Raw genomic sequence first — 13,444 nt, forward strand, 5'->3', positions numbered from 1 at the left:
TGTGGATTAATATTTTCTCCTGTTCCTTTCTTCCCTGAGCGGAACAACCATTGTCAACTGCAAGGTCTCAGACATCAGAGGCGAGATACACAAACACAACATTAAATATATCGCTCCAATCCAATTTCCTCATCCCCAATTTCCGAAAGGAAATCTTTGGTATCTTAAATACAATCCCACAACACAGTTGAGAGATCAGAATCTTTGGTGTATGAGCAAATAATTTTATGCCTCTGTTCTGTGGAATCCTTCAGCAGCACAACGATCGGGTAGGAAGGATCAACATAGAATATAAACTTCACCTGAATTTACGATATAGTGAAGCAACTTTCTGTGTTGCTTCTTGAAGCATCCGCTCATCTTGAATCCAATTCTTTACAGTGCCAGAGAGGTAGTTGGGTGTGGCAAGAGATGGGGGAGGTAAGATACAAAACAGAATATAGTTTTGTTCAGTAATGGAAATTAAGCAAGATAACTACCCACATTTCTTGATTATAAATAACATTTAATCAATTGTTTGGCTTCAATTCAACATCACACGACCAACAAATATAAATTATTTACCTTTTAACAATATGATATTCATAAGCTACATTAGATAATCTCTAGACTTTTCTAGGCAGTAAAATGAAGCAAAATTGCCTTGAATATTTTCAGTCTTTTCATTTACTTACGATTGCACTTTTAGAATCCCAAATGTCTAATCTCTGGGCCTCCAATCAGCACTACATCTCTGCAGTTACCGATTCGTTCAACCAGATACACATCTCGATCACCCTAGTCTCCAATAAACCATGACTCACACTCTAACCCTAACTGCTTCCCCTCCTACAAGTGCTTAACACTGCTTCAAGTCCATGGGATGCAAAATTGAAAGGATAGGTTGGACAACTCGATTAGCCACCCATCACCAGGTCTACCTAGACAACTTAAAAATGACACTGGGTCCCGCACATTTGCTAAAACTGCTCTCTAGATAACCCCTACTTCTTTTCTCTACTGCAAACAGTCTTTCTAAAACCCTTTCCCTTCCACCCACACCTCTAAAAAGAAATACAAGGATCTCTAGACTTGTCATAAGATCAATACCATCTGATCAGCTTTCTTTGCTGTTCCCTGCTCTCGCTCCTGAAGTTTCATCTTTCTCATGTCTTACTCATGCCCTTTCCGAGCTCATCTGCTATTAAATACATTCCCACAACATAGCTGAAAGATCAGGATCTTTGCTGCATGAATGAATATATATGCCACTGCCCCATGGAATGGAGAGGTGGGAAAGATCAATATATTTCACCTGAATGTACATTTATTGAAGCAAAGATAGTCAATTAGATGGTTCTGATCTTAAGTATTAGTAGTTTAGGCACTCTTTCCAATTTTTTTTTGGAGGGAAGGGCTGAAGGGAAAGGGGTTTGGGAAGACTAAGTGGGGGTTATCCAGAGATCAGTTCTAGCAAATGAGCAGGACCCAATTCAAATGATCCAGCCAGATCTGATGGTGGATGAGCTCTTCTTATGCAAGAGACTCACCTTCCGTTTCCTTGATCTTATTCCCAACCAAACTACCGACTAAACTAAACTAGGCGGCTTAACCTCCTAGTTTCCGTGTTGACCCAATATTGTTAATGGTTTTCTCTTCAGGTTGCCCTTTTCTTATTTAAATTCGTCATTTTTACCCCTCTCCTCAAATAAAACACATTGAGCTCACTATGTTTTAAATTTTACTTTCCTCTCCAAAGTTCTTGAACTTGCTGTCATCGTCTAAATCTATTCCCAGCTTTTACGGAACTGATCCTATGATATCCAATGTGACTACAACAAAAGGTAAACTATCCCTCCTCATGCTTCTTGATCTGTCTGCAGCCTTTGAAACAATTGAACACGCTATTCTCTTCCAATGTCTTTCCACTAACATTTAACTGGGTGGGACGGCTCTCACTTAGTTCTGCTCTAAACCATTTAATTGTAGCCACAGAATCAATTGCAATGGTTTCTCTTCTTGCTCTCACACCATTATGTCTGGCGTCTCCCCAAAGATCTATCCTTGGTCGCCTCCTATTTCTCATCTACACGTTGCTCCCTCGGTGGCATCTTTCAAAAGCTTAGTATTGATTCCACCCCAACTTGGCCTCACCAGATCTTTCAACTCTTCAACTGCTGCTAAATGATCAGACTATTTACTTGAAATATTGACATGCATCAAACTGAATACTGGGACAACCAAAGCAATTTTCTGCAGCCTCCACTCCAAATATCATTACTTTACAACTGTTTTGATCTCTGTCACATCTGACCCCAAAACGAGATGTTGACCTCATACTTGCACTTTCATTACGACTGCTTGTTTCAACCTCTGTAACACTGCCTGACTTCACCCAATTTCTATTCATCTTATCCATGCCTTCATTATCTCTAGACTTCACTGTTCCAAAACACTTTTACCTATAATAAATTTACAATCAATGTTTTAACTCACACAAGTCCTGTTCAGCTATCACAACTCACTGGCCTTCACTGGCTCCTGGTGAAGCATTGGGCTGGATTTTATGGTTTCCTGCATGGTGGAAGTCATCTCAGTATGGTGAATCAAACGTCAGACAGCCAATTTATAGCCCTCCAGTGAGAAAGCAGCCAATTTGAGCTAGGGATGGGACTCCATACCCAAGTAAGAGTCTAGGCTGGGATGGCAGGCAGGAGAGAGCTATGTTGTAAAATGAAAGTCGGACACAGCCATCAACTTAAAGGCCCCCTATTCTAACTACCTTATTATGACAGCATAAAAAAGTGACTAAAAGTAAGTTTAATAATATCCAAATGCTGCCATCTTCACCAGCAGGCACTAATGCTACATGCAGCAACAATGCTAATTGCAGTCCTTACTTTCCACCCTTGCACCACTTTCTCATTCCTGATATAAGTCCCAAACCTTTATCTGGCCAACAAACAAGACAACCGGGGGCGTGCAAAAAGTTGCAGTCAATTTGATGTTCAATAAGCTGAATGGCTTTGTTTTTTTTTCCCAAAACGGCAAACGAAATTCCAATTTCACTACCATTCACCTTCATAATAACTGAGAACTGGTGTGATATCAGATTGCTGACTCAATGGTATCAAACATAGAACATTACAGCGCAGAACAGGCCCTTCGGCCCACGATGTTGCGCCGACCAGTTACAAAAACAATGACCCACTAGCCTATACCAATCCCTTTTCGTCCATAAACCTATCCAGAGATCTCTTAAACGCCCCCAAACTAGACGCATTTACAACCGCAGCAGGCAGGGCATTCCAATCCCTCACCACCCTCTGGGTAAAGAACCTACCCCTGACATCCGTCCTGTAGCTACCCCCCCTTAATTTAAAGCCATGCCCCCTCGTGCTAGCTTTCTCCATCCGAGGAAAAAGGCTATCACTATCCACCATATCTAAACCTCTAATCATCTTATATGTTTCAATAAGATCCCCTCTTAGCCGCCTTCTTTCCAACGAAAACAACCCTAAATCCCTCAGTCTCTCCTCGTAGGACCTCCCCACCATACCAGGCAACATCCTAGTAAACCTCCTCTGCACCCTCTCCAACGCCTCCACATCCTTCTTGTAATGCGGGGACCAGAACTGCACACAGTACTCCAAGTGCGGCCGCACTAGAGTAGTGTACAGTTGCAACATTACACTGCGACTCCTAAATTCAATCCCCCTACCAATAAACGCCAAGACACCGTACGCCTTCTTAACAACCTTATCTACTTGATTCCCAACTTTCAGGGATCTATGTACACACACACCTAGATCCCTCTGTTCATCCACACTATTCAAAGTCCTCCCGTTAGCCCTATACTCGACACATCTGTTGCTCCTACCAAAGTGAATTACCTCACACTTCTCCGCATTAAATTCCATCCGCCACCTCTCGGCCCAGCTCTGCAACCTATCTAAGTCTCCCTGCAGACTATGACACCCTTCCTCACAATCTACCACACCTCCAATTTTGGTGTCATCAGCAAATTTACTAATCCACCCAACTATACCCTCATCCAGGTCATTAATAAAAATTACAAACAACAGTGGCCCCAAAACAGATCCCTGAGGCACACCACTCGTAACTGTACTCCATGATGAATATTTACCATCCACCACCACCCTCTGTCTCCTATCTGATAGCCAATTCCTGATCCAACTTCCTAGATTACCCACAATCCCATACATCTGCATTTTCTGCAGAAGCCTACCATGGTGAACCTTATCGAACGCCTTACTAAAATCCATGTATACCACGTCAACTGCCTTGCCCCCATCCACCTCTTTGGTCACCTTCTCAAAAAACTCAATAAGGTTAGTAAGGCACGACCTACCCGCTACAAAATTTTACATAAACCTGTCTGACGTATAGACTGTCAAATCCAGCCTAAAATCTTGACATTAAAATTTTCATAATTGCTCACCAAATCCCTCCATGTCCTTGTGCATCCGCCCCCACATAGTGTTTCTTAATTTTCTCCCTCCAACCCTTCAACATGCTTGCATTTCTCCAAAATATGCTGGCTTCTTAAGTATCCCTGATTTTAAAATGTGCACCATCGATGTTCTGGGGGCTGAGCTCTGGAATGCACTCCCTACACATTTTTATCTTTACTCCTCATTTTTCTCCTTCAAGACATTCCTTAAAATTTCCTTGTTTGGCCAAGCTTTTGGTCAGCTGACCTAACATCTCATATGGTTCAGTGTCATACTTAATTTTAAAACGCTGTGAAATATTTTTGGGCTAGTTACATTAAATGTGCTAGATACATACAAGTGTTATGATATATTCACCTACCACAGACACTAGAACACTGTCTGGGATAAGCTATGATTGACAGAAAGTGTACTTCCAAGATTCTAACACTTAATTTCTTAAAACATTTAGGCTTTCTTAAATATTAAACATTTAAAAAGCTTCTGCAATATATAACATGAGCAGAACTTACAACTGGAAAAAGATCACACTTGTAGAGGAACTCTTGGGATTCATATTGATCATAGTCTCCAAAATCAGCTGAAAAATAGCAAAAATCACAGCTGTCAGACATTGCAAATCAAACAGAATAAGACCCAAGGTATATTGATAAGCAACGGCTCAAAATTTATTTCATTATTCAGTGAAGGATCAGAACAAAAATATAGTCCATCAATTAAACTTCTGGGTCTACATTTTACTCAGTGGTATTAATAAAAGCAACAAAAAAAGCAAATGGTTATGAAATAAAACAAGAGTATTGTGATTGTACACAAAGCTTCTATTTTTGCTTCAACAACAATACAAGTACTTTAGCACTGACACCTGAACTTTTGAATAGGTATTTTAAAATTTATCAAGCAACATTATGCATTTTTTTAGGTTTCTGGGTGGGAAGGGGATGTTGTTGCAGGAACATAGAAAGAAAAATTTGCAGATCCACAGTTAAACAAAAACCTCACATTGTCATAAAGAATATCATTGCTGGTAAGTACATCACCTATCGGATTTATTAAAAATCTGCTGAATTATTGTGACTTGTTAAAAATGAGATGTTTGTGCTTGTGAGAGTGGTGATAAATATCTTGGCGATTCCTGGCTCACCAATTTTTGAAAAAAATAAAATCAAGAAGCTGACTTCAAAATGCACTACAAATCTGTGTAGGTATTTAAAAGTCATCACAATGTTCATGAGATAGATCAGAGGCAATACTTACAATCTTGCAAAGTAACGGGTTTAATTTTAACTTAGGTGACAAATCTTGGGTCACTGGCACAGTTAGCTGCAGAAAAAATGTTAGTATAACATGACTTTTAAATATATTATCACTTGATAGTGTCCAGCTTCAACTGTATAGAACCTTAGACTGTATCTGGGGTACAGTGTATATTTTTGGTCTTGTAACTCAAGGGAGGATGTTACTTGCCATAGAGGTAATGCAACAGATTGGCCAGACTGATCCTGGGATGGTTGTATTGAGCTCATTGCACCATTTCGGACTCAGATGAGGAGGAATTTCTTTACCCAGAAAGTGGTGAATCTTTGCAATTCTCTATCCTAAAGGGCTGTGGAAGCTCCATCACAGATTGATAGATTTCAAGATAAAGACATCAACAAATATGGGGATAGTGTGGGAACATGGTTATGAAGTACACAAGCTTAAATGTTATGCCAAATCAAATGAAGCAGTTGAATTTTTAACAAGGCATGAATATATTTGGGTTCTGGGTCTTATCCATGCACAGCAATAATCTAGTACATTATATTCCCAAAATCAACGAATTTGTATTACATTCAGAATGAATCAGATTTTTTTTTAAGTTTTATCAGTTAAATCAACGTAAACTCCAGGGACTGAACAAGACATTCCTGTTCCCATGTTTCTATGACTAACAAAGAAGCTGAGTTAGGCGGAAAAAAACAGAAATACATGCCAGTTAGAGATCAAACAAAATAAATGTCGCTTCAACCAAGCAAAACTCAGATATAAAAGGTCATGACTTCAACATCCTATGTTATAATTTTTTAAGGCTATAAACCAAGAATAATTTCTCTCTAATATTAACTTCAGTTTCTCAGAGGGACATATTAGAGGTAAAATTTAAACTGCAAAGTCATTCATGTTGCTTGATTTAATTGATTCACTTAAAAAAATTGATTCATTCTGAATGTAATACAAATTAATTGATTCTGGGAATATAATGTACTAGATCATTGCCATGCAAGGTTAAAACTGACAACCCAAACCTAAGTATTCATATCAGTATTAAAAATTCAACCGCTTCATTTGATTTTGGCACAACATTTAAGTTTGCACACTACCTAGCATTTACTTAACACCATGAACATTAAAAAACAGACATTTTACAAAAGGCAGAAAAATAGCTGCTGTATCAAATTAAAAATGAAAGTGGTGATCAACAACTATAAGGAGGGACTTGGAAAGGTATAGTAGAAATGCTGGAAGTGGTTACAAGGCTTGCAAAGTGCAAGATTATGAAATGATTCAAACATGAGGATGAGCCAAGGCTGAGACAGATGAGTAATTTTATGGATGTGGATGTAGGCAATACTTACAATGGACTGAATTATGGGGTTAGAATTATGGAATGGTTACAGCACACCATATCACGCAGGTTCTCTGCATGACCAATTCTACTATTTCCCCCTACTCTGCCCTTTTCCATCAGTGCATCATTTGTTTCAGCTTCAGTGCTTGTCCAATTCTCTTGAAAACTATTTAAATTGTTCTCAGCCATTTTTCTTTTACTCTAGGTTGCTCCTTATCCTTTCCCAGAACTTTGATATTTAATATATGTTTCCTAAATATTCCCTCTATTGACACCTGATCCACCATATTCTCCAGAACCAGAATATTCTTCATTGGGCCAGAAAAATACTGATTAAAATTGTCCTTTTAAAAACTCTTCCTCCTCTGTCCTTTTACCCAGTCTACGTTAGGATAATTAAAGTTTCTATTCTTACCGCTCTATAGGTTTGGCACCTTCAATTTCCTTACATTTTTGTTCCTCCACATCTTTCCCATTATTTTGTAACCACAGAATGCACCAGCACCTGAACATAAAACTTAACTAAATAGATTCCATCCTTGACATCTTCAGAACGTGCTCTCTGGCCAGCACTGTAATATTCTCCTTAATTAATACTGCCACAGCTCTCCTTTCTTTCTTTCTTTCCTAATGTTTTCTGAACACTTTGTCTCCAGTGACATTTAGTCCCCAGTCCTGCCTTTTTTAAGCCAGGTCTCCATTATCACCACAACATAAGATTCCTGTTGGTTAACTGCACCTGCAGCTCACCAACCTTATTTACTACGCTTCATACATTTACATACATGTGCTTGTAAACTTAATTTACAACTTGCTTGGTTTTGCCCCACCTAACACCATACCATTTCTTATTTTAGTACTGCCTTTTCCAATCCTGCATGCATGCACTTTTTGCATTCTAATACAACATCTTGGTGCAAATTCCCCTGCCAAGTTAGTTTATTAAACTCTTTCCAACACCAATAAATACTGTTGGGTGAGGATACTAGTCCCAGTTAAATACAACTTGTCCAGCCCATATAGGTCCCTCCCTCCTGTCCTCAAAACCAGTCCCAATGTCCCAGGAATCCTTCCTACATCACCTTCCAACCGTACATTCATCTGCTCTATTCTTTTATTTCTGTACGCAGTAGAGCATGGCACCAGGGATAATTCAGAAATCTTTAAGATCCTGCTTGGTAGTTTCTTTCCTAGCTCTCTAAAATCTACCTGCAGGATCCTGTGCCTCCTCCGGCCTCTACTACTAATATCATTATGGACCATCCCCCTTCAAGACTGTTCAGGGTTGGAAACTTAGCTAAATTGAACAATCTGGTTCAATTTAAGATAGTGGATAGAGGACATAGATTGTGACAGGGCTTAACATGATGGCTTCGGTCCTCTCAGTGTTCAACTTGAAAGACATACGACAGATAAAGCTAACAGCACAGATAATGGAGAATTTAGAATTTACATTAAAGAGAGAAACTGACCTTACCTCTATGGGTGATATTGACAAGAGACAACATATAGTTAAGGGGGAGTAGCTGACCATGAATAGAACTTTGGGGTGATCCTTAATGCTTAAGGAGCAATAAGAGATATTATGGCAATGAGCGAATGGGAAGGGCAAAACTAACTGACGACAGTCCCAGTGCGCTGGACATTAGAGAGATATTGGAGGAGGATGATGTGGTCAATCCACATTAAAGGCTGCTGAGAGATCTGGAAGAATAATAAACAATGGCCACAATCATAAATAATCTTACCTGTGCTTTTGTTTATAGTCTGTTGTGTGATGGCAGAGGTGGACACTTAAATAGAGATGGAAACATGGAATTGTGAGAAAGATAGGCACACATTTGGGAGGTAACGTGTACAAGGACTATAGAGAGGAAAAGGATTTGGAGATGGCTGATAGTGAGGTTTTTATGAAGTATGTAGAAATGACAACTTTGAATGATACCCAAGATATCCAGCAATACTCAATATGGAAAATTTAAAATGTTGGCAAAGGGGAAGGAAAGATTGGGACAATAACCACATGCTACAGTGCACTGGAGATGCATCTACTAATCCAATGACTTGAAGTATGGAAGATAACATTAATTGGAAAACCAGAACAGACATTAATATCTGTCCTAAGAAATGATATTAATGTACATGCCATTTGGACTTTGGAATCAATAGTATGTTAACCAATTAATTTTTCCTTACCCTGTGCAGCTAGACCAGCAAGCTGAATTCCTTGTTCTAAAGTGCAAGGTATGCGACCTTCTAAAATATCTTTCTTCAGTTGTAGATAATACTGGTATCTGCAGAAATAAGTAGAAGTGCTTGAAGCAGTTAACTCTGTACACAATTTTCTTTCCTAACTATATCAGAAATTACTGCACAATGATGAATCTGAATATTCGTGGACTTTTCCCTCTCTTTCCCAAGGGTATCCTGCACAATAATTTGATCTTCACCATTGCACCAGCTGATATCAAATTCATAAGATCTGGCTATGGATCACAACCTCTTAATAAGAACATAAGAAATAGGAGCAGGAGTAGGCCATCTAGCCCCTCGAGCCTGCCCCGCCATTCAATAAGATCATGGCTGATCTGTCGTGGCTCAGTTCCACATTCCCGTAACCCTTAATCCCCTTGCCTATCAAAAACCTATCAACCCGCGTCTTAAATATATTTAGCGAGGCAGCCTCCACCACTTCAACAGGCAGAGAATTCCAGAGATTCACCACCCTTTGAGTGAAGAAGTTCCTCCTCAACTCCGTTCTAAACCGCCCCCTCTTTATCTTGAGGCTGTGCCCTCTAGTCCTAAGTTTTTAATCAGTCTCATAATGCCAGGTTAAAGTCCAACAGGTTTATTTGGCAGCAGGAGCTTTTGAAGCACTGATCCTTCATCAGGTGAGTTATCAGGTGAAGGGGCAGCACTCCGAAAGCTTGGGCTTCCAAATAAACCTGCTGGACTTTAACCTGGTGTTATGAGACTTCTACTGTGCCCACCCCAGTCCAATGCCAACAACTCCACATCAAAGTTTCTAATAACATTAGATAGGTTGAACATCTAAGGATAACTTAAGGTTGATGCTAAATTTAATTGCATGTGCACAAGTAAAGCAGCTAACATTCTGTCAACTCAAGATTCAGGATTGAATGACTTCTGGTATTTATCAATTATTCAATTTTGAATAACTGGGAATATAAATACCATACATAATATCTTGAATTTCTGACCTAATAACCAAGGTTACGTGGTCATCAAGGATTAAATTTTGACGTGCTTCCTTGAAGACTACACTGAGGTTTTTTTTCCCCCAAACAGTATCTAGTGCCGAGCTCCAAAGTTTCATACCTTGTAATCTCCTGCTGAAGTTGAAAAATATTTGGTACGTAGAATACCACACCAAAATAAACCGTAGGTTCAACGGCATATTTATCTAGTTGCTTTTTAATGGGCTTTTCCAGGTCTACCCATCGAGATTGATTTTGCTTATTGTAATACCAGAGACTGAAGTAAGTAATCTGTGGGAGAAAACAACACTCAGACTTTAACCTGCAGGACATCAGAAGTTTATGGTGGCACTATACCAAATGTAAACAAAATGACCAATAGCTTAAGAAGATAACTCTATTAAGTAGAATAAACTGTGCTAACTAGCATACATTATTCTACTCTATTAAGAATATAACCCTATGAATGTTGGTGGCTTTCTGATGCTGATGGTCAATGAAATTTTAAGCTTTATGATTTTTTTAATCTTCTCTTTTTAAACGAGCATCAGATAACCTTACACCAAAACAAATACAAAATAAATGCCACATTATGAAAAGACTACAACTGTGATCACAAGATCAGGCCACACTGTCAAAGATAGGCAATTGAACTGAATACTATCTGGAATTCTATTGAAGAGTGAAGCAAACGGATCAACTGATCCTCTGGAAAAAAAACTGCAAAAAGTCTAGTTCCACCTCCACTACTTTAAAAGGAAACACTCACATTATAAATATTTTTAAGCCCTGGCAAAAATGTTTCAATATTATACACATGCCATGTAGCAATTCAAGTACAGGATAGACCACAGAAAAATCCTGTAATTCTTGGGCATGGGATTGCTCTATCCATTCTATAAGAACTTCTTTGCAATTTTAAGTTTATTTCATATTCAGACCCTACAAATATACATCAAGTCAATAACCTCTACTGAAGCAAGGAGTACGTACAAAATCTCTGTTAAAAACTATGCTGCCCAGGTATCTTTTCAAAAGTAGTGTGCAATGATCAGATCACTAAGGTCAGTTTTTCATTATTTTTCCCATAATTTCATATTTTGCACTAGTGAATCGGTAAAAACAGATTCTTCATTTTGAAAGCATCTCAGCACTCCCCACTTTTCCCAATGAAAATCAAGTTCCAAGATACACTTCATATTCAGAATGTCCTAACGCACAGTGTGCTGTACATAACATACAAAGCCAATATCACATTAGAAGAATGACACATATGCAATTTGGGACCTTGCGTTTCAATACCAAATTCAATAGAGATTTGCCTTGTTCGAAGTCAATATGTAACAAAATATATTTTTAGACATTGCAATGTGTTTCAAAATCAAACAGGAATGGTTATGTTTACAATTTTGACTTCAGTCAGATTCAATTGCTGTCTTAGCCCACCAGTTTGGCCAAAGGAAGTGAAACAAAGTATAAAGCTAAAATAAACTGTTTCTACAAAGGCAAAGAACAATAGCAATCCCAAGCACTAAAAGAGAAAAATATGACAAGGGATGCAAGAAGGTAAGGGCTGCAAACTTTAATTCTCTCCACCATCAGCACACAGTGGTTGCAATGTGCACAACTGTGACATCACAAAATCTTCAATAGCTCGTCCAAAACATGCAACCTCAGTCACACAGGAGGACAAAGGTAGCAGGCACATGGAAACACCATCACCTCCAAGTTATACACTCCTTGACTTGGAAATGTTACTATTCCCTTATCTATAGATCAAAATACTGGAACCCGCTATATAACATTATTTTGAAAGTATCTTCACTACACAGAGTGCAGTGCTTTGAAGTGTTATGGATGAACAGTCATTGAGTATATTCAAACAGAGATTGAGATTAGGGGACAATAAGGGAATCAAGGGATATGGGGATAGAACAAGGTTGAAACACAAGTTCAGCCGTGACCCTAGAAAAGGGAGCAGGCTCAACTGGCAGTATTGTCTGCTCCTAGTTCTTTTGATTTAAAATAAAAAATCCATTGTAATAAGAATCATAGAGAGTTCCTACACTGCAGGAGGCCATTCAGCCCATCAATCTGCACCAATCCAATTTTTAATCTTACCCAGGCCCTGTCCCCATAACCCCATGTTATTTATGCTGTTAATCCCAACCTACACATCTTGGGACATCAAAGGGTAACACAGCATGACCAATCTGCCTAACCTGCAGATCACTGTACTGTGGGAGGAAACTGGAGCTCCTGGGGGCAACCCATGCACACACAGGGAGAACATGCAAACTCAACACAGTCACCGAATGCTAAAATTGAACCCAGATTCCTGGCACTGAGGTAGTACTGCTAACCACTGTGCCACCAGCTGAGACTATTAGAACTGCGTGCCGTTGCAACATTAAAGGACTTATGGCCCGCTGTCCACGATTGCCTCAGCCTCGATTTCCACAACTTTACTGCCTCACTGTGAAGCTACAGAAATGAAACCAAGACTTTTAAAGAAAAATCAGATTTTCCATGCACCTCCTGCAGGCAAGCCTTTGATTCCATATGTGCGTAATCACAAAACTAGGCAAATGGCTGAAGTTACTAAAGAGAACATTGCCTTCACTGCACTCAAAAAATTGGCCACATGCTGCATTTTAAAAATATTTTCATGTAAACTGATGTCCAATCTTTTACAAAGTTTGCACTGCCATCCAAGATTGCGACTGACCATTATTCCTTACCAGAGTTTTAATAGAGATCTTGGCCTTAATAAGCTAAATAAAAATACTATACTGTTTCAAGATTCCTCACCTCTCTCAGTTCTAATCTCTGTGCAACAGCTTCCAAGCATTCTTGACCTGTGCTTTCAACAGAAAGAGTGAATTCCAGAAATCCATTATCCAGCAGCTGGATCCGCACAACCACACAGCTCTTACTGGAGACGGTATATCTTCGCGTTCTTTTCAATTTTATCCCAAAAGGTAATGGCATTGCAAATAAAATTAAATCTCTTGTACTTCTTCCCTCACTTGGTGTTTCTTGCAGAAGTTACCCAGCAGGAGATTTATCCACTTGCATCTGGGAAACATTGCCCTGCAAAACAAAAGAGGCAATAAATAGCTGTAAGTGCAGTTTCCTCATTCTTCCAAGGAAATGTTATT

General features: G+C 39.1%; 1 protein-coding gene across 3 annotated transcripts in view; it reads right to left on the reverse strand.

Moving 5' to 3' along the window:
- The window catches only part of ptpn21 (protein tyrosine phosphatase non-receptor type 21), a 63,906-nt gene that overhangs the window by 39,483 nt on the left and 10,979 nt on the right, over positions 1-13,444 (reverse strand). For all 3 annotated transcript variants that reach the window (XM_080202445.1, XM_080202446.1, XM_080202444.1), the window contains 5 exons: positions 13,095-13,376; positions 10,405-10,574; positions 9,262-9,359; positions 4,967-5,034; positions 303-373 (listed from right to left, as the gene is read on the reverse strand). In XM_080202445.1, the coding sequence (XP_080058571.1) occupies positions 303-373; positions 4,967-5,034; positions 9,262-9,359; positions 10,405-10,574; positions 13,095-13,274 (587 nt within the window). In that variant the 5' untranslated portion in view covers positions 13,275-13,376. The remainder of the gene's footprint in view (positions 1-302; positions 374-4,966; positions 5,035-9,261; positions 9,360-10,404; positions 10,575-13,094; positions 13,377-13,444) is intronic.

The sequence above is a fragment of the Carcharhinus amblyrhynchos genome, chromosome 14 (assembly GCF_965287045.1).
Source record: "Carcharhinus amblyrhynchos chromosome 14, sCarAmb.v2.hapA, whole genome shotgun sequence".
Taxonomy (NCBI): Eukaryota; Metazoa; Chordata; class Chondrichthyes; order Carcharhiniformes; family Carcharhinidae; genus Carcharhinus; species Carcharhinus amblyrhynchos.